At 43.0% G+C, this 27,199-nt stretch overlaps 1 protein-coding gene across 1 annotated transcript in view; it reads right to left on the bottom strand.

The window, feature by feature from the left end:
* Positions 1-1,979: 1,979 nt before the first annotated feature.
* The window catches only part of TIMD4 (T cell immunoglobulin and mucin domain containing 4), a 32,423-nt gene continuing 7,203 nt past the window's right edge, over positions 1,980-27,199 (bottom strand). Inside the window, exons 3-9 of the mRNA XM_007165516.2 lie at positions 25,930-26,196; positions 24,269-24,352; positions 23,101-23,181; positions 7,072-7,118; positions 5,514-5,607; positions 3,709-3,748; positions 1,980-2,775 (exon numbers count right to left, since the gene is read on the bottom strand). Of these exons, the coding sequence (XP_007165578.1) occupies positions 2,703-2,775; positions 3,709-3,748; positions 5,514-5,607; positions 7,072-7,118; positions 23,101-23,181; positions 24,269-24,352; positions 25,930-26,196 (686 nt within the window). The 3' untranslated portion in view covers positions 1,980-2,702. The remainder of the gene's footprint in view (positions 2,776-3,708; positions 3,749-5,513; positions 5,608-7,071; positions 7,119-23,100; positions 23,182-24,268; positions 24,353-25,929; positions 26,197-27,199) is intronic.

Raw genomic sequence — 27,199 nt, forward strand, 5'->3', positions numbered from 1 at the left:
CATGGCCACACCCACCACCACAGAGCCCTGGTCACAGGAGAGTATTTTCTTAAAATCTCCATCCTCCTCTTAGGGATTATTATGCTTCCATAGTTCTCAAACTCTAAGGTGCATCAAAATCACCTGGAAGACTTGTTCAACTACAGATCACGGGGCTGCACTGGGGAGTTTCTGAGTCACTAGGTGTGGTGTGGGGATGAGAATGTGTACGACTAACAAGGTCCAGGTGATGCTCAGGCTGCTGGTCTGAAGTGCCCCGTTGCTGTTTGCAGCAACAGCAGCGGTTCTCAACCCTGGCTGCACATTAGAACCACTTGGAGCATTAGAAAAAAAAAAAAAAAAAAAATCAGATGTCCAGGCCACACCCCAGACCAATTACAAAAGAATCTCCTAAAGGGTAGGACTCAGGAATTGACATTTAAAAAAATTCCCCAGATAATTGCAGCGTTCAGCTAAGGTTGAGAGCTACTAGGCTAGAGGGTCCTGGAGGCCATTACCAGTTGTAAAATACTACAACTACTCATTTAAATGTTTCTGAATCTGACCAAGGAGCTGCAGAAATATAGTTGGGAAAAGACTGAAGATGGCCCCTTGCAAAACACAAAGATACTCATTGAGCTGAGCTGTTCTGTTTAGGGGGCATGGGATTTGCAGTCGGCTTTTCTAGGCAGACCCGAGTTGGTCATGGCCCAGGTGGTGGTCGTTTGGGAAAGTGGGTAGGCAGCATGAGCTAAGTTAGGACGGGGAGTCTCAATGACCCATGAAATGTTAAAATCTTTTTGCACAAGGTCACCTAGTCCCACTCCATTTTCCAGATGGGGACACTGAAGCCCTGCACCTGACTATATTGCCCCACACCAACCCACCCCCAGTTTCTAAATTTAAATGTAACAGGCTGGTCAAGCCATTTCCAGGATTTTCAGTTAACACAGAGGAGAAAGTCAAGCCAAATAAAGAAGCAACCCGTGTGCTGCTAATTATTTCCTTCACTTAGAACAAAACTGCCACTCACCTTGGCACCAAAAGAGTGAGGCAGAAGGCATGCTGCCCTGGGCAGGTAGTTCTGCAAGTGCTCAGGTAAGAGGGAGATGTTTTTATTAACTGCTGGACCCGTGTGAACTCACAGTTCGTGGAATCTAGAGGCTGTAGCAGTCAAGTCGTAAGACTGCTTTTTTCCCCTCTCTTAAAAGTAGTGTCAAGAGAGTCGAAATATAAAGTATGGTTACCTGGAAAAACCGTGCACTTATTTCATTAAGGCGGTTACTGCCCCAAACGTACTACCAGGAAGTATTTCAGACAAATTTCTTTCAGCTCTGGCTGACTTTCCACATTTCTGCCCAGCCAGAGGCTTCTCACTCAGGTGCACATTCTTTCCATTCAGTCAACAACTGCTTGTTTTAACCTCTCTCCCATGGTTCCTTATGCTACTGGCTCTCAAAGTGTTTAAATAAACCTGTTCTTATTGAGGAGCCAATTCCCATGAACTTTATTTAGAGAAACTGATCTGGACCGGCTCACTGTCACATCCATGTGCCGGCCCTGCTTGGACATCCATGTCATTCACCACAATTTACTCTGATGAACTCTTGGCTGTTTCCAACATTAAATTCCCCAAGCAAGAATTAAGATGTGACACTATGGCCACCTCTAAAGATACTCAGGTGTGAACAGAAAATAATAGAAAACCTAGACGTTTTAGAGGTGAGTCAAAATGATGGTGGGATTCCATGTCGTTTCCTTCATTATTGATGACAATCAATACATAATATATCATCAATATGTTATTGATGACAATTAATAATGCAGGGATGCCCATACCATACCCAGAGCGGGGCACTGAATTCTTTTTTTTTTTTTATTTTTTATTTTTTATTTTTGGCTGTGTTGGGTCTTCGTTTCTGAGCGAGGGCTTTCTCCAGTTGCGGCGAGTGGGGGCCACTCTTCATCGCGGCGCGTGGGCCTCTCACTATCGCGGCCTCTCTTGTTGCGGAGCACAGGCTCCAGACGCGCAGGCTCAGTAGTTGTGGCTCACGGGCCCAGTTGCTCCGCGGCATGTGGGATCTTCCCAGACCAGGGCTCGAACCCGTGTCCCCTGCATTGGCAGGCGGATTCTCAACCACTGCGCCACCAGGGAAGCCCGGGCACTGAATTCTTAAAGCTGGGCATAAAAGGAGAGATACAAATGCATGCAAGGCAAAGGCAACTACGGTAGGGAAGGGACCAGAAATCATGTCCCAGAAACAAGGCAATTTAGAGAAACATGAGGTTCTCCTTTCGGTATCTGGAGCACTGCTACCAGGTAGAAGAGAGTTTAGACTTGTTCTGTGTAAGCACAAGGAGTTCAGCTAGGACCAGCAGGCAGATGCTATCTGGACACAGACTTTGTTCTAAATATTTCTAAGTCTCAGAAGTGCCCTGAGATTGAATGGACTTCCTTGGGTGTGACAGTAAGTTCACCATCACTGAAGGTGTTCAATTATACTGTGGAAGATCACTTAGCAGTGATGCTACAGAGATTAAACCATGAGAAGGTGTGGTCTCTAAGGTAACTTTCACTTGTGAAACTAAGGCAAGACTGGATCAGTGACACCAAGGCAACAGATGGTTTTTTAAAAAAAAAAACAACAACAAAACATTCTAAGACTTATTTTGATAATTCACACATCATATCCTCATCCTCAATCCTAAGAGAAAGGGGCACTTTAGAGTGTGAAAAGACCGTCTTCATCTTCTCTTCCGTCGAGGACATTTTTACCTTCTCCAACACTGTCTAGCCTGTAAAGAGAGAAGAGAGGCTGATGTGATGAGAAACACCAAGACCAGGAATGAATGGATGCTGCTAGATTATAAAACAACTAATCAAGGGCTGTTAGAGTTAAAAGGGCTCAGGGTCCATCCAGTCCAAACCTCACATTTCACAGATGGGAAAACTGAGGCCACAGGGGATAAAGGGCTTTTGCCAATCTATTATAATAAGGGGATTTAAAGTTTCTGTATTAGCAAAGTATAAAATCATGATCTAAATGTATTTATTTACCAAGAGGATCTCCAAGTATGACTTTGAAAAGTTACCTTGCTAACCTTCAGTTTCCCTACTTGTTAATATTTACTTGTTAATATAGATATTGTGGTATTGATGCAATTATTAAGTGAAAGCAAGGTCTTCATCACAGTTCACACCAAATCTTTTCATTTCTTTACCAAAAAGCTATCTAACAGGACAGATATCCAAAATCCCTTTCCAGAGACTTCAAATTATTTAAAAAACAAAACAAAAAACTGCTCCCATGGTCTAATTTGCCAGAGGAATTAAATCCCAGGAATGATACTATACATGTTTTCTCATTTTCCATACTGCCAACTCACCTCTCAGTGAACTCCAGTTTAACAATGACCTTTTAAAGTGAGTCACCCAGAGTGGAACAAATAATGGGTAGAATGACATATCACCTTCTTTCTTTTGCATGTCATACTTCTGTTAATGCAACCTGCCACTGTATTTGCATTTTGGACAAATATCACAGTGTTAACCAAGACGGAGGTTAACGTGAGCTGAATCGCCACATCTTTTCCACCTCTAATGCCACATTTCTCCAACCGTGTATTTAATCAGAATACAAACACAAGTCCTTAACCACTGAGTAGTATCTAATCATTTGTAACAGCTTGTACAATCATTACAACAGTCAGTCACGCAAGATGAATTACCTGGTGTGTTTCTGGACACAATTGGTTTCCATGACTTTCCCTGAAAAGACAAGGCCAGGTTAGAAGCAGAGTAGCTGTGTTTATGTGAAATGCTGGGGGAAGGACGGAGCAACATTATGAAGAGCACAGGTGGTCCAAAGGTGGGAACTTAGGAACTGGATTTGGCAGAGAAAGCCACTCCTTTCCCCAGATCAGATGATTGCTTCTTTAGGCCCCTAGTTACTGCTCATCAATCACAGCTGTTCCAACATCGTGGGCAATGGTGTGAAGCTGCTTTATCCTTTTTTTTTTGGCCGGGCTGTGAGGCTTGAGGAATCTTAGTTCCCTGACCAGGGATTGAACCCAGGCCCCGGCAGTGAAAGTCCTAACCACTGGAGTGCCAGGGAATTCCCTAAGCTGCTTTATTCTTGAGTTATTTGAATTCAAGTAATTCACTTGGGTTTTAAAACACTTCCTTAGGACACGTACCCATAATTTCCCAAGTTGTAATATGCCTTTGTATGAAGGTTAATGGCAAACTTCCACTAAGCTCCAAATTTCCTTTTGCAGTGTTCACTAGGGATAGATGTGGAGACACACGACTTTCACTGTTGCTCAAACAGGCTGAGATGGTTACTACTAGTCAGAGCTCCTCACTTACTACCAGTTTCTGTTAATGACTACAGAACAATTTTTTCCCCATTTTTACAGGACCAGGTGCTACGTGCCTGTACTTGGCATGAAAACTGTAAACCCTGGTTCATGATTTCTTTTTGCAATGTTTTAAAACTTTTTTTTTTTTTGAAGGCAGGGGAGGGCAGATACAAGGTCATGGACCAGCTCAAGAATCTAATGACAGCTATGGACCCTGTCCTCTGAAAACTGCAGATATGAATGTACAAGTGCTTTTGCACACGATTTTAAGGGATTCACTGGTCCCCTGAGGTCCATCTGTGGACCCTAGGTTAAGAAGTTTTACTTTAAGGGAACAAATAAGAAGACCGGGATGATTCACGGCTCTCTTCCTGGGGCATTCCTAGCCAGAGGAAGAGGCTGGGTCAGGGTTTCCTCCACCCGAAGACAGTGATGAGAATAGTACTTCCCACTTAAGGCAGTCAGGAGCATGAAACGAGTTAGATATGTCAAGAATATAGCATCATGGGACTTCACTGGTGGCGCAGTGGTTAAGAATCCACCTGCCAATGCAGGAGACACGGGTTCGATCCCTGGTCCGGGAAGATCCCACATGCCGCAGAGCAACTAAGCCCGTGTACCACAACTACTGAGTCTGTGCTCTAGAGCCTGTGAGCCACAACTACTGAGCCCGTGAGCCACAACTACTGAAGCCCGTGTGCCTACAGCCCGTGCTTTGCAACAAGAGAAGCCACTGCAATGAGAAGCCCGTGCACCGCAACAAAGAGTAGCCCCCGCTCACTGCAGATAGAGAATGCCCCCGCACAGCAGCAAAGACCCAACGCAGCCTAAATACATAAATAAATAAATAGATAAAATAAATTAAAAAAAAAAAGAATATAGCATCAGGACTGGCACAGAATAAGTGTCCAATAAATAAAGGTGCTCTTCTTTTACTTTTCTTTCCCCAAATATAAACCCTGTCAGGGGGATGACGCTCAAAGCCTTTAGCATCTTGGGGAGGATGAGCTTACCTCTAACCTCCTTGACGGGGATGATGAGGGCAATGACAGAAGTGGGACTCTAAGGAATGGGGAAAACGGGCAGGAAGCAGAATCCATCCACTCCCAGATCCCCCCTGGAGTTTCCAAAGCTCTGAAGGGCTTCATTCCACCTGGTCCTGCCCTCCTTACCTCGAAGGAAAAATGCCAGAAGCAATGCCAACAGCACAAATCCCAGGGAGGGAGCAATGATCTTGAGCAGGTTGTAGTTGTTGGTCATTTTTATCTGGTGAGACACAGGGAAGGCGACCGGGTCACTCATTTCCTAACAGCATCTTCCCGTGAGTTTCCCATCACTAGCACACCATCCAGTGACCGGCAGCTTCACTGCAGCTCACCACCTTGTGCCCAATGTGTCTCAAGATCAAAACAAAGCCAGCCTTACGAATTAGACTTAAAAAAAAAAAAAAAGTGGAAAATCTGAAACATTTTACCCAGACCCTTCCCTCACATTTTCCTAAGTCTTAAACACCAGGCAGCTGGGCTGTGGGGTGTGAAGATTAAAAAAAAATAACTCCTGTAAGCTGTGGCCTCCACTGTCAAATCTCTTTACTGGCCATCACCTAAATCCTTTCAGCTCTACCTACACCTGTGTGTTAGTTCTTTTCCTGGCTGACTTAGACTTCTAGAGGCAATAAGATGAAAGAGAAAGTGGAACTCAATTTCAAATTTTCTGCAGTGGTGGTTCTCAAAGTGTAGCCAGGGGACCCCCCCCCCATGAGATCAAAATGATCTTCAGGACACATTATTTGCCATTTTTACTGTCATTCTTTCACAAGACGTACAGTGAAGTTTCCCAGAGGTTACGGTTATGTGACATGTGATGTGAAGGTGTCAGTGCTCTGATAACATAATATGCAAGATATGAGAACCTCTATCTCCTATTGAGCCAGACATTAATGAGACTTGCAAAAATGTAAACCAATGCCACTTTTCTCACTTATATTTTTTCATTCAGGAAAATGTAGTTATTTTTCATAAAGTATTATTTATGTTAACATCTGATGGGTTTCTTATACTTTTTAAAATGAATTCATATTGTTTTTAACTTCTCAGTTTTAATTTTTATGAATATAAAGGGGTCCTGACACCAAATAGTCTGAGAATCACCGCTCTACAGGCAGCATCTTGTTCCCTGGGGGCTACGCCATCTCCCATTGGCCAGGCCAGGCTCTATCCCCTCAGCTTCCTATCCCTTCTCTTACAAGGCAGCAGAGGCAGGGCAATAATCTCTCTCTGAGGAGAGAGAAGGGGAAGAAGGAAGAATGAATGAGAGCTTCACTTTTCCCTTATACGTTGTCTATACTACCTGACGGTTTTACATGAAGCAACTTGAATCACTTTCATAATAATACAAATGAATGAAGGATAAGCTCAGGAAATAAGAGGAACGCTGGTGACAGGTGTTGATTCTGTAGAATGTCACTAATTCTGGGGCAGCAGAGGGACCACATAATAATTTCAATGTTTTTGTTTATCCTTCTTTTCTCTTTTCAAAGCGTCTGCACATATAGAAGTAACGATATCAACATTATTTCTGCCAAGAGTACAAGTCTACAAATTCCTTCACTGTTTCATAACAGTTGCAATGTATTTTGCCCTTAGATAGATCTGCTTCCCCAGTCTATTTCCACAAACCTTTATTGTGGATTTTAAAACTGTAGGTCACGTACTTCAAAATACTTCTTACCTGTTCTGATTCAAATCCATTTGGCACAAGAAATGGCGTCTCAGATGCTGGGAAGGAGAAAGAGAAGATAATGTTTATATTTCCTGTGGGAGAATAAAATGCCACATCCTGAAATAGACACTTCAGTTGATGTGTTTAATCTTTTAATCCCAACTTTCCTTTTTTTGCATAATTGATTTATGCACATTTGTTTTGGTATGTTTTTATCTAAAGCTCATCTGCTGTCCAGTATTATCCCACAGGAGCATCTCCATTTTACAGATGGGTAGAGTGAGGCATTAGGCCAGCAGGCAATTGAATCTAAATTTTCTTTAAACCCCAGTAATGCATTCAGGACTTTTCTCCAGCAAGAAAACCTGTCAGTCTATCAGTTAACAAATATTTATTAAGCATTTATTATAGGCCATGCACTATTCTAGCTGTACCATCGACCTTCTCGATGGAGTTTACAACTTAGTACAGAAAACCAAATTTAAACAAATAATGTAAATAGTTGAAAAAAAGCAATTGTGCAAAATTCGGGGAAGAAATAGTATAAGGTGTCAGAGGTACATCATAAGGATGGCTGACCGGTTCTAGAGGGTCACATCCTTGAGAATGTGAAATTTAAGCTGAGACACGGAGTCATGGATTTATAACTGATAGCTGAGTTCAACAAGGGAACCATACTGAGAATCTACCAAGTACTAAGCACGGTTCTGGGCACCAAGAATGCAGAGATGAATATGGCATGGTCCCACCCTCATGAAATTTACAGTACACTAGAGGAGGGAGACCAGAAGCTTATTTCAGCCTAACAGGCCAAAGGTAAGGGTGCAGGATGGACAGGCTGCTGGGGAGGGTGGGCAGAGGGAGAGGCACTTAGCCCCACGGTAGTTCAGTGAGTGCTATCAGAATTAAGATCCATGAAGACACTGTCCCTCCGTGCCCGCCCAACAGTGGGACTCCAATACTGCCTGGCACATACTTGGTGCTCAGTAAATGTTTGTTGAACGAGTTAACACCTGAACTGAGTTAAGGTTGTGTAACAATGAACAAAGCAAGATGGTAAAGGCATTTTAGGTAGAAGAACATCAGCAAAGCTATGGAAACATGAAACAGGGTGGGTCCCATTCAACTGGCAAGCGTCTGTGAAGGTGTAAAATGAGAAGTGGGGGGGTGGTAGGGGATGGCATGGAGATGGGCAGGAACTAGTCACCGAAGGCCTTTTGTTTCATGCTGCTAAGTCTCCCTTTAGTTCTGTAAGCAGTGGGAAACCACAGAAACGTTTCAAGCAGGTTATGATCCAGTTAGGAGGATAAGAGAACAGCCAAGAAGAGATTACTATCTATCTGATTCCAGGTCTGAAATTCAGAGCTGGAAGTGAAGGGAGAGAGACAGATTCCAGAAATGCTTCGGAGGGAGATCAAGAGGATACGGACATTGAAGGTGGGGTGAGAAAGAGCTGAGTCTTAGATAACTCGAAGTTTCCTCCTTGCGAAAGTGGGCCATTGCCTGAACTGTCCCCCTAGGACTGGGAAGAGCAGATGTAGCAAGGCAGGGGACAGAAAGGCAAGGAGCTCAGATTTAGAGTCACTGAGTGTCAGGTACCAGAGGGACACTGCAAACCCTATTTGCGTAATAAGCAGTTGACTGATTTGAATCTGAATCAAACTCGGGAAAAGGTTGGAGCTGGAGATACTGATTTGGGAGTCATCAGGATCCAGGCAGCAGACAAAAACCTCAGAGTGTGTAAGAAACCCAAGGGCTACATGTCCAGAGAAAGAGGGGAGCAGGAATCCTGAGAAACCCTAGCACTTAAAAGGTAGGCAGAGGAGGTGGAGGAGAAGGAAGAAGAAACAGGGCAGGGAGCAGCGAGTGAGAGCAGTGTCCCGGGGCCAGGGCGAATGTCCAGGAGGGATACAACGTCATATGTGCAATAAAACCTTCCCACAGAAGCAGAACACAAAGCCACACACAGAGGAGGCCCGAATGTAACAAATAGCTAGGGTAATAATTATTGAAATTGATCGCTGTTTCCCCCAAGCTACTCTGCACTCAAGGCAAAAGGAGAAAAGTGACAGGTTTTGTAAGGCTCATAATTTGGTACAAGAGAGCTTACTTGTTCTACAGGGAAAGTGACTTGTTGAATGCCTAGGAGCATAAAACTCAGAGGGGGAAATTCAGCATATTTTCATATCCTACAACTTAGTTAATGTTGTTTTTCTCTCAGCTATTATCCCCTAGAGCTGGAAACTGCAGGAAAGTATTCAAAATTCCTACCCTGTTCTGTCAAAATCCTGCTGTATCACAATCATTTGTGATGGGTAAGCCTGAAATTGAAACCATCAAAGAGAAAAGCCAGCCTGGGTCATTTCTGTCAGAGCTAATCTGTATTTTAAATGGGAGTCGTCTAAAGGGAGACACATTTTGCAAACACAAACCCTGCTGAGTGATACAAGACAGCACTTTTTCTTCTCCTTCTCCTCCTCCTTCTTCTGAAAATGCCAGAAGCCCAAATGGAAGTACTCATAGGGCTGTAGTGTTATACACCAAAGAGCAACAAGAAATACACATTGGTGGTTGGCTTTTCTTCCTTGTGAAAAGTAGCAATGCCTGCGGCCGGGGGATAGGAGTTAGACAAGTCCAGGCTATTGGTTTTTGTGTCCTCTGTGTTCTGCTGGCCATTACATTCTCAAGGCCCTGAACGCTGCCACGAGCACATTCAGGCAAAGGCAGAGCCTCCCAGAACTTGCAAGAAAAGCACTTCTGTGAGAGAGGAATTGTAGTGGGTTGAATATTGTCCCCACGCCCACCCCCCGCAAATCATGTCCAAGTAGAACCTCAGATTGCAACCTTATTTAGAAATAGGGTCTTTACAGACGTAATTAGTTAAGGATCTTAAGATGAAATCATCCTAGATTTAGGATGATCCTAAATCCAATGGCTGGTACCTTTACAGGAACAGAAGAGGACACACAGAGCCACACACAGAGAAGGTCATGTGAACACGGAGGCAGAGATGGGAGTGATGCTGCCATAAATCAAGGAATCCCTGCGGCACCAGAAGCTGGAAGAGACAAGGAAGTATTCTCCTCTAGAGCCTTCAGAGAGAGTAAGGCTCTGCTGACACCTGGATTTCAGACTGCTAGCCTCCAGAACTGTGAGAGAATAACTTTCTCTTGTTTTAAGCCACCTTGTTTGTGATAATTGTTACCGCAGCCCTGGGAAACAGATACAGGTATTAAAGGAAATTGACATATGAAGAATGAGAGTGGCCTTCCATGGGGGAAACCAGCCTAAGAAAGAATAAGGAAATGGGTGCTGAGCACACATAAGATGACTAAATGGAATCGAAAGGCCAGGCATTAAGCTCAAAGGAGCATTAATCTAATATATTATTACTAGCATTCCACTGAACATTTAATCCTCAGGAACAACCCTATGGGGCAGGCGTCAGCCCATATTGCCAGTGAAAAAACTAAGGTTCGGAGGGTTGAGCAATGTGATGAAGGTCAAATAGGTTGTAGGTGGTGGAGCTAGAATTTGAACCTGTCTGACTGACATCAACACCTATGCTCTTAACAACCTTATTATACTGGAGTTCGAGCATAATTGTACCACGTAAATAGCATGTCCCACTGAGGCAAGAAGGAATGCTCAGTATAATGATTTGCACTGAATCTAGAAAAGTGATGGTCCAGAGCCGTGGTCTCCAGAGAGGGCTCAGCGCTCACCTTGACTGTGCAAGGCCATCCACTGGGAGTGGGGAAAATGAGAGCTTCTGTTTACATTTAATTAAATTGAATCCTTGCAACATTTATTCTGGAGGGATATAGTCCAACATGTACATGTTAGTATGGAGGTGTATTTGAACAAATTATCAATAAGTGTTTTACCACTAATAATACATTTTTAGCCTGGTCAAGAGAGGAAGAATGAGTCACTTGGAGACTATGGTAGACAAAGTAATGAAACCCAAAGGTGTCCATGTCTAATCTTTAGAATTTGTGATATGTATATGTATGGCAGAAGAGACTTTGCAATGCGATCAAGTGAAGGCCCTTGAGATGGGAAGATTATCCTGCATTACCCAGTGGGCCCAATGCAATCACAAGGATTCTTATAAGAGGGAGGCCAAAATGTCAAAGCTGGGTAGGTGAGGATGGAAGAAGAGGTCAGAGAGAAAGAGAGAGTTGAAGATCCTACGTTGCTGACTTAAAGATGGAGGTAATGGGCTGAAAGCCAAAGAAAGCAAGTGACACCCCAAAGCTGGAAAAGGCAAGGAAATTGATCCCCCCCCCAGACAATTCAGAAGGAATACAGCCCCACCAACCCCTTGATTCTAGGACTTCTGACCTCCAGAACTGTAAGATTAATCTGTGCTATTTTAAGCCACTACCGTTCAGGTAATTTGTAATAACAGCAACAGAAAACTAACACAGAGACACTGGCCTCCAAGATCTTCCAAGACAAAAGTGGCTCTGGGGATGGGCACATGGGATGAAGGGAAGATTGCCTTTTTATTTTAAAGTTTTTTGTACGCTTTGTAGTTTTGTCATGTAGGTGTAGTATCTATCTTAAAAAAAATTAGTTAAATTGCAAGAACAACAACAAAAGAATCTTAAGATTAACCATGCTTTTCCCAGGTCCATGCACTCACAAATGCTTCTGATGAATATCAGATTTTCCTACAAGGTGAGAATGTATTTACATTAAAAAAAAAAACAAACCAAAATAGGGACCCCTTGGCAGCTAGAGTTCTCACTGTAAATTAGTAAATTGGCTTGCTGGTTTAATTTTAGGCTCTTGAGTTCTGGGTATACATGGGTACTCTGAAAAATGGAATTTTTGTAAAAAATTAACCCCAGACCTCAGAGCACAGTGAGTCTGCCAGTCTGCCTCCCTCATGCTTTACCCCACTAAGTATTTCCCCCCAGACTTCCTGGCTCTGTGACCTTGGGCAAGACATTTCCTCTCTCTGAGCCACAGTTTATTCATCTGAAAATGCTGCTATTTCACCAACTGATCTCCTATGTCTTTTTTAACCTTTATATCTCTGGATAACTTTTTACAAAGTATTTGAATGACCTGAGAAAATTATCATTACATAGTAATTTTTTTAAGGATATAAAGCTATACTTAGTGTAGGGAATGAACATGTAAATACTTCAAAATATATATACAAACACATGCATACCTCTTGTTCCCCAAAGAAAACTAAAAAGAAATCCAGGCTAAATACGCCTGACTTTGAGTGGAAATATTGTAGGCAATTCAATTTTTTTTATTAATACTTTTGTATGATTTCTAATTTTCTCAAATGTGAAAACTTTAAAATATTCCGTGTATCATGTGTTAATTACTGGAAACTCTGCAGGATGACTTAGTCAAGGGCAAACTGTTAGGGGTGTGTCATTTCTCTGAAGCAAGGCCACAGTGACATTCTAAGTGAAACTTTGAAGATAGCTGTTAGAAACTCATTCACCCGCAGCCAAAGAAGGGTTTTGTGGTGCTATTAGAAAAAGACACCTCCTAAGATCTAAGAGTACTGAGGTATGAAGATGTAACAGGATATATATATTAGTCATTTTTAAAGCTCAAAAATGGTTTGTTTTTTAAATAATGAGTGCATATAAAAACTGGTGAAATCCAAGTAGAATTTGTAGTCTAGTTAATTGTATTGTACTGATGTAAATTTCTTCATTTTGATAATGTACCGTAATAGTGTAAGATGTTGCCACTGAGGGAAGCTGGAGGAATGTGTAGCTCTCTCTGTACTATTTTTGCAAGTTTGTGGAAGTCTACAATTATTTCAAAATAGAAAGTTTTTAAAAATTAGTTTAAATATCAGCCATTTCATATAGTTCAATCTAATCTATGCATGACACGTAGTAGCTTTGCAGTAAAGACTTGTTGAACAAAAATGTTGAATGAACTTTAAAGCAAGTTTTAAAAGACTATAGAGAGAACGATTTTGTAAACAATTTGAACATTTTTATGAAAAATAATAATAGATGTGACTATGCTATTAAGAACAAAAAAATGACCTGACAGGATATAGCCCAAATTGTTACAGTATTATCTCTTCATCTCAATCATTTGGGGCGGGGGCTGGGTGGAATGTTTGGAATACAAGGAACTTCAACTTTATAGTGTTTTAACTTTTTATTTTACAAGAGCATGTATTTATTTCGTAACATGAAAAATAAAGTTTAAATGTTAACAGCACGGCATGAAAACACCATCTTTCCCTTCAGAGGACTTCTCATCTAGTAGGGTAGGGGGCAATGTTCAGTGTACACTCAGGAAAACAAACCTATCCAAATAAATTCACATCTGCCCTTTCTAAGGAACGCATCCGGTATCTGGATGGTATAGATCAAGGGCTGCAAATGACAGCCTAGGGGCCAAATCCAACCTTGGCCTGTTTTTGCACAACCTCAGAGCCAAGAATCCTTTTTAGATTTTTAAATGGTTGGGAAAAAATCAAAAGAAGCAGAAGAACTCATAACACATGAAAACTGCAGGTACTTTATATTTCATTGTCCATCAGTACAGTGTTATTGAAGCCTAGAGACACCATTTGCACGTGTGTTATCTCCAGCTGCTCCTGCAGTGTTAGGGCAGGGTTGAGTAGCTATGACAGAGACAGCACGGCTTGTAAGGACTGAAGATGTATTATCTGGCCCTTCACAGAAAACGTTTGCTAACTACTGGTAAGTGAGTCCACATGCAGAAACAATGCCCATGGAGTCAGGGAATTAAATGTGTTCTATCTGAGTATAATTTTGAAAACCTTCAGACCTTCACACCCTAGGGTGATGAGAGACTTCCCTTCAAGGTGATTTTATACCTGAGGGAGTAGACTGGACACCACTCTCTTACTCAAATAAAACCATGTGCTTTGTGCAATTCTGGAATGGCACTGAATTTTTAGGGTAGAAAATCTTTTAAGAATCTGTTTTGAATATTGCCCGTTTCCAGCCCATTAACAGAAATGTGCTTCAAAACTCCTAGAACCTCCCTCTCAGAATCAGTTTACTGAGCACTATCACAGGCCTGGCATAGTGATGAGCACGTCATGTAAATTATTTCACTTTAATGCTTACAAAACCCATTTTACGGATGTATAAACTGAGGCTGAAAGTTTAAATCACTCATCCAAGGTAACATGGACAATAAAAGGAAATTTGAACTCAACTCAGCTCGGAATGACTCAAAAAATCATGATGGTAACCTCTCTGAGAGAAAAGAAAAAGAGCATATTAAAATCCTATTTGAAAACGTGAACTCCCTAACCAATGGGTTTCATGCCAGAAATCACCTGGAAATAAGAGCACTATCTTCTCAGTGGGTACATTTTAAAACTCATATTACATATGTTGACTCATCACTAAATTCATAGACACTGGGACTCATCGGTCTCTACTTTTAAAACAAATTTAGTTTTGAAATAAGTCAATTCAATGATACAATCTTAACACAACCTAGAATTTTTAAAGTCAGAACTTCAAGCCTTCAGAGAAGTTTCTTTCCTTTCCTAGGTAGCAGCTGGCTTATGCTGTCCCCTTGTGGATTACTTGTGGTATGGTCTTAAAAATCCAAAGAACGGCAAAAGGATCCAAAAGTTTGAATGTTTTAGATTTGAAAGGAATTCAAAATTATCCCTTCTGATTCCCTTTTTTTAATCAAGAGAAAAATTAAAATCTGGAGAGACAGTTTCATTTGCTCAAGGTTTCACAGTAATAAGTAACAAAGGAAGTGGCCAGAACCCATACTTCCTGACCTCACCTGGCAGCGCTAAAGCAGTTCTGGAATTTCAAAATACCTTTTGAAAATAGAAACAGGCATTTACTGAATTCACATACTTCCTTTAAATTTTGGAGACCCCTGCATGTTTTTGATGTGGAATGATTAAAAAGAGTAGATGCACTTCAATCAATCAATCAAGAGAGCATTACATACATGAATCAGGTGTTCCTTAGCTCCAAGAGCATAATTGGGTAGGGTCCATTTAACTTTGAAAGGAACCAGAGAGCAAATTGTGTTGGCACCCAAAGTGGTTCATAAAGGGGGAGGAATGATGCGATGACTTCACGTCTTACACAGGTGAGGTAACAGAAGGAAACCAGAGACTCAGAACACCATTGTTTGAGAGTCACCCAGTTCTAAACTGTGTCTCAGCTTTCCACTGCCTCCAAGGATGCCCAGAAGCACAATGTCCTCATCATTGTGACAGCCCAGAGTCACCACCTCAGGCTACTTCTGCCGCGTGCCAATCTCTGCGTGTCTCGGTGAAGCACAGACAAGACCTCATCCCTAATCCTTCCCCACTGGACTCCTCTCTGAGGGGCAATGCCTAGCACTGCTCTGCACACACCAGCTGATCCCTATGTTTTAATTGAGGGAGGGGGCAAGGTGCACATTTCACAAAGAACCCTCTGGATTATCAACAACAATAATAAATGGATACCATGTACCAAGCACTTACTCCATGGCCAGCACAGTGCAAAGCGTTTTCCATGTTTGATCTCAGAGCATTCTGCACTAGGTACCATGACTGTCCTCATCTCACAGCGGGAGTCCTGTGGGCTAGAGACGTCAGGCAACTGGCTCAAGTGACATAGCTAGGAAGGGAGAGAGCAAACCTCAGAGGCAGGATTACCTACCTGTAGAGCCCAAGCTCTTATCCTCTGGGCTCTATGGCCTTTGGGAAGTGTACCAAGAGCTCACATACACTTGCTCTGAAAAGATCAGTGCTGGAGGGTGCATGACCATGCTATTTCATGGTACAGTGGGAAGTGGTCCTGTTGGAATGGAACCCTAGCCCTCCACTGCCTAGGTGAGTACAGTTTCTGAAAAGACATTCTAAAAATTATTATTATTGATGACAATTTTAAGCATAATGGAAGCAGCTAAAAACGCACAGAGTACTTTCACATTTATTATCACATTTGAACTTCAAAATGAATCTATGAGGTAAATAAACTTGGGCAGAATTATTGAAATGGGAGGAAACTGAAGCCCAGAGAGGTCTCGTATCTTGCCCAAGGCTGCAAAGCTAATGCTGATTGCTAGTAAATGGTAGAGCAATGATGTCTGATTCCAAGTTCCACTTCTGTTTCCCTCTTCTGCTTCTGGGTATCACAGGAGTCAATAGTCCACAAGTGTGGGTAGGTTCTTGCCAAAGGGCAATGGTACCTTTATTCATTGACTTGTTCGTAGTGGGGAGAACAGCTACCTCACCTCATCACAGAGCTCACTGAGGTTTATCTATTGATCCTACCCTCCTGTGAAACCGGAGATGTCTCCAGAGCCTGACTTGGTGTCCGAGGGACATTTTGGTCTGCAGAGCGGTCACCCAGCTCACCTGGGTAACCATCAGTGAGGACCCATCTTAGGGCCAGCTCCGAGTTCTATTTTCAGTGGATGGTACCTTACTTCACTTTCACTTTCTGTTCGCCTTACCATGGACATGCCTCTCCTAAAGCGTGGCAACTTTCTTTCGTCTTATTTGGTTGACCTTTCTGAAGGAGAGCTGTTAGATGCTAGAATTACACAGATTCAATCCCAACTTTATTAATGGAAAAAAAAAGCATTTGTACGGTTGATAGATGTAACACTATTGTGAGAAGCATCATGAGAATTCACTTTTTGTCCTTTTCCTTCATCCCCAGACTGCCAGCCTACCAACTGATTCCAGCCTCCGAACAGCACTGGGCACGAAAGATAAAACAAATAGGCTACTGCCTTGCGAAAGATGTTGACTTTGAAATCAACCGCATCCAATTTCTTTCCTCCTAACAACGGCATTTGTGAGTGAAAATGAGCTTTGCGTCATTCCCCTGCCTTCGTCTGTTCCTTCTGCTGAACTTGCACAGAGAATGGCGACTCCTCCTACAAGTTCTCTATGCCCTTGATCAACTGAGGACCCAGAAAGTGTCAAATTCTGACAGGACTCAATTTTGACTTTAATGAGATAGTGCAGTGCAGGGGAAAGAGCTCTGATTTGGGACCCAGAAGAGAGTCCTACGTAGGACTTACTTCCTCTTCTCTTTGAAATTTTTTCGTGCTTCTCTGCTTCAGTTTCCTTCCGTGTAGAATAAGGAGAGTCGACTACACCAGCAATTCCTAAATGCCTTCCTGGGGCTACGGCTGGGCTTCAGGTTCTTGGACCCACCCCAGAGGTCCTCATTCTGCAAGTCTTGGATACAGTAGGGCCATCTACGCTTTGACTAAGCTCTCTATGGTTCCAGCCCATGGCCAGGTCTGGCATAGACAGACTGGATGATCTCAGAGTTCAAGGTCTTGGTTCCCCAGTCTTCTCCTACCTCCCTGGGAGGTCAGTGTGAGATCTGATTGCTCTCCCACCTTCATTTATGCCAACCTAACTCCCTTGTCTCCTATCTCCATTTCTAGACCGAACCCTACCTCTCCCATTTTTGACGGCCCCCCCTCCTCCTATAACAGTACTAGCCTCCTCCTTCTACCCTGCCTCTCCTCTAAATATTCACCCTCCAACTCCTTGAAAGAACGCCTAGCATTTATTCTCTCACAATCGCTCAGAGTTGGACTTCAGGGTGTCCATCCACAGAGCTCACCCTGTTCGCTTAGCGGTCCTCCTGCCACAGTTCACAGACACCTGTCTAGATGCCACATCCTACCTGACCGGTATTTAGAATTCCCTCATATTTAAGTACACACTCCATAATCTTTGTCTCCTGGACCACTTCCTACCTCTGCTGTCTCTCTAACTGGCCCTCCGGGCCAGCTTTTCTGCCTCTACTACACCCTCTCCCAATGGAGTCGTTCCTGTAAGGAGGTGGGGTGTCTGCCTTCATCCCACCCTTCCTCTCCCACAATATCTTCAGACGATGCCACAGGAGCTTCAATGACACCCTCTGCTAATGAGACAATAGAATCAAGTGTTTAAGAGCTAATTTTCAAGAGCCAAGAGACCTGGGGTTCCAACTCTGGCAAATGTCTTAACCTCTGCAAACCTCAGTTTCTTCTCCTTTACAAAGAATGCAATAATTGAATCTTCCTCACAGATCTGGACGATGCCTCATGATGAGATAATGCACTGAAAGCATGGAGCCCAGCCCTGTCCTATAATAAGCACTCAGTAACTGTCATATTATATTGATAGGCCTGAACTCTCCCTCATGAGATAGTACGTGTGAAAGTTTTGGCATAGGGGCAACTCCTTATTCAGCACAGTAATGATTCTTTGATCACAGGAGGTGACAATCATCAGACACCCAATCCCCACCGAGGCATCCGTAAGTCCGCCCAGCCCCACATTTCCAACAGCCTGTTAGACATTTCCCAGGGGCACGTCAAAGTCAAGATCGCCCAAATAAATTTCACTCTTCCTCCTGGGATTCCTTTACCAGTGAATCCATCACATCGAGCTGATCTCCCAAGTGCGGAGAATCAGTCATCCTTCCTTATTACTCCAGTCACCAAGTCCTCTCAGTTCAAAGTCCTAAATGGCTCTGACTCTGTCCCTTCGCTGCTGTCACTGCTGCCATCATCCTAGTCGAGACACTCACCTCCTGCCTGAGTTATTGCAGGAGCCTCTCTGCCTCCAGCCTGACTCCCCTCGAATACATCTTCCACACTCTTGCCAGAGCAATTTTTCCTAAAACAGAGCTGAAAATGCCATTCCCGACTCCAAAAACATGACTGGATCCGTGTGACCCTGGAATGAAATCTAAATTCTTCAGCCCATCAATCAAGTCCTTTAAGAACCTAGGCCACTCCTAGCTTCCTGTCTCCATTAGATTAAACTAGACTCTTAAACAATCGCCAAAGATTTCATGCTATTATAAGTCCCCCTATTTCTGCTCATGCTGTTCTCCCTGCCTGTTCACCCTACTCTGCTCAATGAGATGTTCTCATCCATGAAGAACCAATTCAAGGATCATTGAGTGAAATCATCCTGGCCTTTCTTTACAGGTTAGAATCCTTCTCTCTCTTCTTTGGGCCCCCAGGGCACCTTTTCATACTTCTATCCCAAAACCAAGCTCACTGGATAATTGTTTGCTCTACACAAGCCTGTCTATCCCACCCCTTTAAGAACAGAGGTCAAGACTTCCTCATTTTTATATGTTCTGGGCCCTGCACAGGGAAGCACCCAGGTAAGCCATGTTTAATGAATGACAGATTTGAAAGGCCTTTACCAAATACCATGTGACCTATTTCCATGTATCCAAACCAAATGCCAAGGTAAGGATATAAAATCTCATCTCCAACCACTTTTCCCTCTGAGAATCCTTTGATTCCATGGCAAGGCCAGCTTGCTCTGGACCATGAAGCTTGGGCTGGTTTTGTAAAACAGAAAGATACAGTAAGAGAACAAGAACTCCTAAAAGCACCCCATCCCCACTCCCCCACCATCCAACCCTGGGATGGAGAAAATGCTACTGTAAGAATCTCAAAAAAGGAAATTATGACTATTACCAGAGCAATGTTCATTTTTTTTCTAGTTTTCTTGGGTTGACAGCCAAGTCCTCATGCATATTTGGGGGCATTAAATTTGAAATTATTTCACAGCTTGGACTTCATGCTGTTGATGAGTATAATGATCCACCTGGGGGTTGAAAAAAAGTGAATCCTAGTACTTGAGGAGCAAATAGGAAAATCTGCCCTCAGGGAAGCTCTGTTGAGAGATAGTGGCTGATAGTCTTGGGACAAAGGTTAACTGTACGTGGGATCAGGAGAACTGGCCTCTGGTCTCAGCAGCCTCCCTATCACTGCAAGCCCTCTCTCAACTTGCTGGCCTTTGCTGGGCCTCAATTTCCTATCAGTTTTCCACTGACAACACCTCCCCAAGAGTTCACAGGCCCAAATTTAAAACCTCTGAAACCCGTGTAAGAGTCTCAGCTCTGCCTCTGCCTCACTGTGTGATCTCAGAAAAGTCACTCCACATCTCTGAGCTCCATTTCTAGGCAGCCACAGAGTGGAGGTGAGGATTTGACACCCTTGCAAGGGCTTCTTCAGGTGATGTCTGCAGACCAAACACCTTCAAAGCAGAGAAGGGCACCGGAGCAGGAGATACATACTTGGAGGTGTCTAATCTTGCTCCCCAGCCAGCCTGGCCACAGAATGAAGATGTGTGAGTAGGAAGATCAGCAGAGATGCAGCGAGCAGAGGGGATCAGAATCTGTCACGAGGACTGTCATTTACTAGCCAGTAATTATGGACCAGACATTTTTCTAATGCATTGCCCCACTTAACAGCCCTATGAACCATGTACTATTATCTCCATTGTACATTTTGAGGAAACTGAGATTTCAAAAAGGCTAGAACAAGAACCTGAGATTCTGAAAGAAAAAAATAAAGCATAAAACGTTAGAGCTGGTATATAATCCTGAGCCTTCACATTCCCCAAATGAGGTCTTTTAACCCCCACCTGAGGCTACCGAGAAGAATGTGAGGAGAAAGGACTAGAAAAAAAGGATTTGGGATGTTACTGAGGCACTAAAAGTGAGGCTGAGACATAATCTGCAGAGGATTTAATCCCAACCCACCCAATTTTATTTGGGAAATGACATGGTGATGTGGGTCTCCTCACCCTAGCTTCAGAGTCCTTACCCAATAGAGATGTTGGGTCACTAGGGAGCAATTTGGGACCATTTTACACATTCCTGCGGCCAAGCAAGAAATGAAATTAATCCTCAGGCTAGAGGGACTGATTTGAGTTCCCAGCTACCTAGAGGCATAAGGGTTCGTATTCCCCTAACAGACTGCCTTTAGCTGGGGGGAAGAAACCTATGAGAATTTTTATTGTTGTTATTGTTGTTTATGTTTGAATTATGGTTCCTAATCATTTGGAGCTTTACAGAATTCTTGGAGAATCTAATAAAAGTTCTATACTTTTTCCCCAGGAAAATGTGTGTGCACATATACACACACAACTATATATATATATATATATATATATATATATATATATATATATATATATATATATGTATATATATGTATATAATTTCAGGGGGGTTCTTGTCCCCCCGCCAAGTTCATCCACAGACAACTCCATTTTAGGAGTCCATGTACACATTTTAATAATATCCCTGGAAACTGGGTGTGATCCCACGTCTCTCTCTGCACTGCTGTGTGATCTTGGGCAAATCACTCCACATCTCTGAACTCTGTTCCAGGCAGCCAAAGAGAGGAGGTAAAGAATTGCCATTCCAGGTAATGCTAGTTTTAGGGAACAATAATTGTAGCAAGATCCACTTGAACAATTAAAAGCAGCCCTCAACCATGGAAGCCTGGCCATCCAAAAATTACATGAAGACATGAGGAAGGAATTGGGAATATTTAGCCAAGGTAAGAAAAAGCCCACAGAAGCATGTAGGTTCTCTGAAATGGGTTGAAAGCATTTTTATGCAAATGAAGAAGTAGTTTTATTCTCTAAGTGCTTCCAGAGGGTAGATGGGGCGGGGGCAGCCTAGCAAGGGGTCAGAATGGCATCAGAGTTGAGCAGAGAAGGATTAAATCCAGGTCCATCATCTACCAGACAAGATATGTAACATTCATGGACTCTAAAATGGAGGTGATAATGGTATCTATCTCATAGGATTTTGTGAAAAATCAAATGAGGTAATTCATGTAAAATGAAGAGTGTTGAAACAAAGACAGACCTCAGTAGGTGTTAGCTTCTCTAATAAACTTCCTGACCCTCCATTTCTTTATCTGTAAAATGGGGATAATACCTATACCTGGCTAGAAGGTCACTGTTAGATTTAAATAAAACAATACAAGTTAAAACCCTTATGCAGCACCTAACACCTAGCTAAATCCTCAGTATGTATTATAAATGTTTCATTACAAAAACCGCCCATGCTCCGCAACAAGAGAAGCCACCGCAATGAGATGACTGCGCACCACTACAAAGAGTAGCCCCTGCTCACCGCAACTAGAGAAAGCTCATGCGCAGCAATGAAGACCCAACGCAGCCAAAAATAAAATATAAATAAATTTATAAAAAAATAAAAGCACACATTTCTTTGAACCTAGCATTTCTCCTTCTTGGTCACCACCCTAGCTAAAGAAACACTTGCATGAACACTAAGGAGACACCTATAAGGATCCTCACTGCAGAATATTTATGATGTGAAGCTTTGGAACAACCTTAGTGCCCCTCAATGGGGAATGGATACTATAAGTACCCATAGTAGAAAATACTATACAGCAATTTAACACAGTGATGGAGATCTACATGGACCAAAAAAGAAAGTGGTCCAATGTATAATGTTAGGTGAATAAAAATGCAGAAGGCTGCACACAATATGATAGCATTTAAAAAAAATCTACACACAAAACACAACTGTATATTTCTATATCTATACCCACTCATAAGGGAATAGAAAAAGATCTGAAGAATGATCAACTTCAACTAATATCAGTGATTAACTCAGGGGAGGAACTGGGGTTAAAGACAAGGAGTCAAAGAGAATGTTTTTTCTACTTTTTAAAAATGTATCCCTAGGGACTTCCCTGGTGGCACAGTGGTTAAGACTCCACGGTCCCAATGCAGAGAGCGCGGGTTCCATCCCTGGTCAGGGAACTAGATCCTACATGCATGCCACAACTAAGGAGCCGGTGAGCTGCAACTAAGGAGTATACCCGCTGCACCTAAGACCCAGAGCAACCAAATAAATAAAAATAAATAAATAGCTTTAAAAAAATGTATCCCTAACAAAAATACACTGGTGTACTATTTGCATAATTTAAAATAAATTAGTAACGTTTTGAAAGATGAATGGTTGCTTTTCCTACTAGCATTCCTAGCTTCAGATCCCAACAGCGGGTTTTCAGAAATGAGGCAGAGAAGGGCTGGAGCCAACACTGATGGCTTCACTTTCATCTCAGCTGGCGGGAGGATAGCAGGCTTCACTTTCATCTCAGCTGGCGGGAGGATGTAGGATGTGACCACAGTGCAACCAAAAGAGCAGAATTCCAAGAAAAGCAGGCAGTTGACAGATTGTTCCCAAGTCCAAAGGCAAACCACTCACAGGAGCACACCCCCCCTACCTCTTGGATGAGAAATCACCGAGTCACTCGCTTCCTGCATCAATGCCTGGTGTGTTGACTGGAGAACCCAACTTTTAGACCCTGGAAAAAATACAAAGGAAAGGAGAAAACAAACTTAGGTAGATGCCTGTCTTCCTATTTTGCAGGGAGGTGGAGGGGTGGGGGGGGCACTCTTCCCCTAAACTGACTTCTGTCATTAAAAAAAAAGGCTAATGTTTACTGAGCATTTAGTACATGCCAGACGCTGTTCTAAGTCATCTACCTGCATTCTCTCACTTAATCCTCAGAAAGAGACACAGGGTAAGTGCTTCATTATTCCCATTTGACCAGTTAGGAAGCCAAGACCCAGAGAGATTAAGGAACTTTCCCGAAGTCACACAGCAGAGAAGAGGCACAATTTGTACCCAGGCAGTGTGACACCAGAACGCACACATGAACCACTCTATCTTACTGCCCCCCTATACTCTACTATCACAAGCATTGATTTATTTACCTCATAGATGTCTGTTTTCCTCTGCTTGATTATAAGCTCCACTAAGGTAACAGCTACCTTTTGCACGCTTACTAACGTGCCAGGCACTCATCCAAATTTCATATGCATGAAGTTACACAATGGAGGGCAGAGACCCCCAGGGGAAAGTAGTACAACTGATAACCAAGCCCAGGCAGGCCCCTCTAGCACCTGCAAGGCTGTGAATTATTTTCAGGGTGTTCTCTGCCCCTGGGCACTAGTAAATACCTAAAGAAGTCTGGCTGGATGGATGAAAGGACAAATGAATGAAAGAACTCTCTCTCCACTATAAAGAGCCAAGGAGTCAAGTGAACACACCTTCTGGGGTTTCAACACAGAAGACCGGTATGCTTGGAATTGGGGGATGAGATAGCCAAGCACCACCCAGCCTAGAGTGGAGAGGCAGATATTCTAGAGATGTGCTACCGTGGAGAACTGCACAAACAAATCAAGGTCAATGGGTCTCTCTCCCTCTCTCAAATCCATAGGGAGGAATGAGCCACAAATGAAGTATTGATACCAATTTGTCCCAGGTGGGCTTCATGGAACACAGGACCCAACAGTCATCTCTAGCCATCTGACTTGGTGACACTCTATTCAGTGTTTCCCTCAGTCTAAGGGGTGAGGAAAGAAAAAGAGAGAATCCCGGCCACATACCCTTGGATGTGAGCAAGGCAGTGTCTGCAGAAGTCGCCTCAGTGCTTCTCTGAGAGGTCCTAGGGAGAAGGACGGTTTCTGATTCTGGAAGAGAAAAAAAGTTTGATAAAAGGCAGCTAAAAATAGGTGTTTGTGCTGAGTGGTGGGATTTGGGGCTATTTTTATAGTTGTCTTTCTACTTTTCTAAGTTTATTTCAGTGTTTCTTCCAAGGATTGTAAGTAAGTTTTAGAATCTAGGGGAAAAACTGCAAATGTAGTATTCTAAGATGATTATTTTAAAGACCAAGGGAATAAAAAAATACATATAAAAATTGGCTTAGGGTTCATGGACCTTAGGCGACTACACAGAGTATAATGGAATTAGCCAATTCGATACTGTAAAGTGGTTTAAATTAATCCAGGCCTTATTGAGGCAGCTGAAATGCCTAAGCTTTCAAGCTATCTCATGATTCTTTTCTAATATTCTTACCTCAGAATCAGAGGGTGAAACGTGGTGGGAGCTTTGATAAGCCCCCATAATTAATGGAGCTAGTAATTCAGTGAGAGTTCCAAGATGTAGGATGAAAAAGGATTCAGGATGAAAGAAGGAAGGAAAGTAGGGAGGGAGCTAGAGAGAGAGAGAAAGAGAGAGAAAGAAAGAGAGGAAGGAAGGAAGGAAGGAAGGAAGGAAGGAAGGAAGGAAGGGAGGAAGGAAGAAAGGGAGGAAGGAAGGAAGGAAGAAAGAAAGAAAGAAAGAAAAAAAGAAAGAAAGAAAGAAAGAAAGAAAGAAAGGAAAGAAAGAAAGAAAGAAAAAGAAAGAAAGAATGAAAGAAAAGGTAGAACCAGTTCATCAAGGGATATTTTAAGGCATCTGGAGGCCTTTCCTCAACCAATCTCTAACGCCTGACTAGGGACTTAAGCCCTGGCAGGATGGAACTGGTGTCTGACCCAGGGTGACATTTCCTGGTTCTTTACTAAGTGTCCCCAAGACTCCTGGGAGGTCAACTGGAGAACCAAAAATGCTGACTTTTCAAAAGCACAAAGGGAAAAAAAAAGCAACAAAAAAGGAAATCATAAAACAATGAAAAGGAACAATTTAATGAAACTATACACACACACACACACACAGTTATGGGATGAATTGTGTGGTCCCCTCCCACCCCCGCCCCAGCCCTACCCGAAAATTCATACATTGAAGCCCTAACCCCAAGTAGCTTGGAATGTGACTGTATTTGGAGATAGTGCCTTTAAAGAGGTAATTAAGGTAAAAAAGATGTTAAATGGATGGGCCCTGATCGAATATCACTCGTGTTCTTACAAAAAGAGGAGATTGAAACACAAACACACAAAGGAGGAAGACCATGTGAGGACACAGGGAGAGGACGGCCATCTAGAAGTCAAGGAGAAAGGCCTCGGAAGAAACCAACCCTGCTGACACCTTGATCTCAGACTTCTAGCCTCCAGAATTGTGAGAAAGTAAACTTTTGTTGTTTAAGCCACCCAGTCTGTGGAATTTGTTATGACAGACCTGGCAAACTCATACACAGACACACACACACACACACACATAGACCTAAGAGCAAATTGCTGGGCTGCCCCATTCAGCAGGAGAACCCTCTTCCAAGGGATCCAGGGTGCATCTGACCAGCAGAAGGGAAAGAATGGCCCGTTGAACCAGGCACCTGCAGTGAGGATGGGCCCTTCTGTGGAAGGCTCAAGGGTCAGAAGTATCGTGTCTTCCTCATGAAGGGAGCCCCGTGTTGTCAGAGGGCATGCGGCTGCCGTGGTGGGGAGTGCAGCAGTGGTTCTCATCTGAAGCGGTGGTGTGTCTGGCAGGTCAGGTGTAGGCACGACTGTGGTTGTTGGAAGCACAGCTGTGGTTGTCGTCACGGCGGTGGTGGTGGTGGTGGTTGGGCGACGGGTGGTTGTTGAGCGCGTGGTCGTGGGACCTGTACCCAATAGAAGATACGTCTGGTGCCAAGTGGAGATGGAGGAAGAGGGAAACACTACAGATATAGCCGGCATCAGTCCATTTCTCTGCCTTTCTGCTACCTCACCCAGCCCACGAGCCTGGACCACTAAAATGCCCATGAGAAGTGGGTTTCTTAACTCTAGTCCTGGCCTTTCCAACCTGTTCTTCACACACTGGCCAGAGTAATCTTTGAAAATGACAAATCTAATTATGTCAGTCCCCTACCTAAACTTTTTTACTGGGTTCTCCTTGCCCTTAAGATGAAGACACAACCCCCAACCTCACCCTCAGGGCCCCACCTGATCTGCTCTTTCTTTCCCATCTCGGGCCTCCACTCTATTCTCCTCACTTTTCCCCAGCCTACTGGCCTTTCTTCAGTTCTTCCACAGTATTAGTGACCTTCCATCTGAGGGACTTTGTACCTACTGCTTCCTAGACTCTCTCTTCCTTAGATGGACTCCTCCTTAACCCTCATGTCTCAGCTAAAAGGACACTTCTGCAAGGAGGTCATCTGCATTCGACAATAACAATGTTTTTTGCACACTCATACTTGACCTTCATAGCGTTTGTTGCATTTCCTAACTACACATTTATTTGTTGATTATTATGGAATGTCTGTTTCTCCTAGTACACTGTAAGCTCCACGAGGGAATGGCTGGTATTTATTTTGTTCTCTGCTACAAATCTAATACCTACGACAGTGTCTGGTACATAGTAGGTGTTCCAAAAACATGGCATGAATGAGTAAATGAATGATCCCATCAAAAGTGAGCCCAAACGTAACATTTCAGTCAAGCAAGATGAATAAGCTCTAGAAATTTGCTGCACACATTGTACCCATAGTTAACAATAGTATGTTGTACACTTGAAAATTCATGAAGAGGGTAGAACTCATGCTAGGTGTTCTTTCTACAATAAAAATTAAAATCTAAAGAGAGCGAGTCCAAAGAGTGTAACATAGGGTGAAAATGTAAGTCTCT

Source organism: Balaenoptera acutorostrata, chromosome 2 (assembly GCF_949987535.1).
Source record: "Balaenoptera acutorostrata chromosome 2, mBalAcu1.1, whole genome shotgun sequence".
NCBI classification, from domain to species: domain Eukaryota; kingdom Metazoa; phylum Chordata; class Mammalia; order Artiodactyla; family Balaenopteridae; genus Balaenoptera; species Balaenoptera acutorostrata.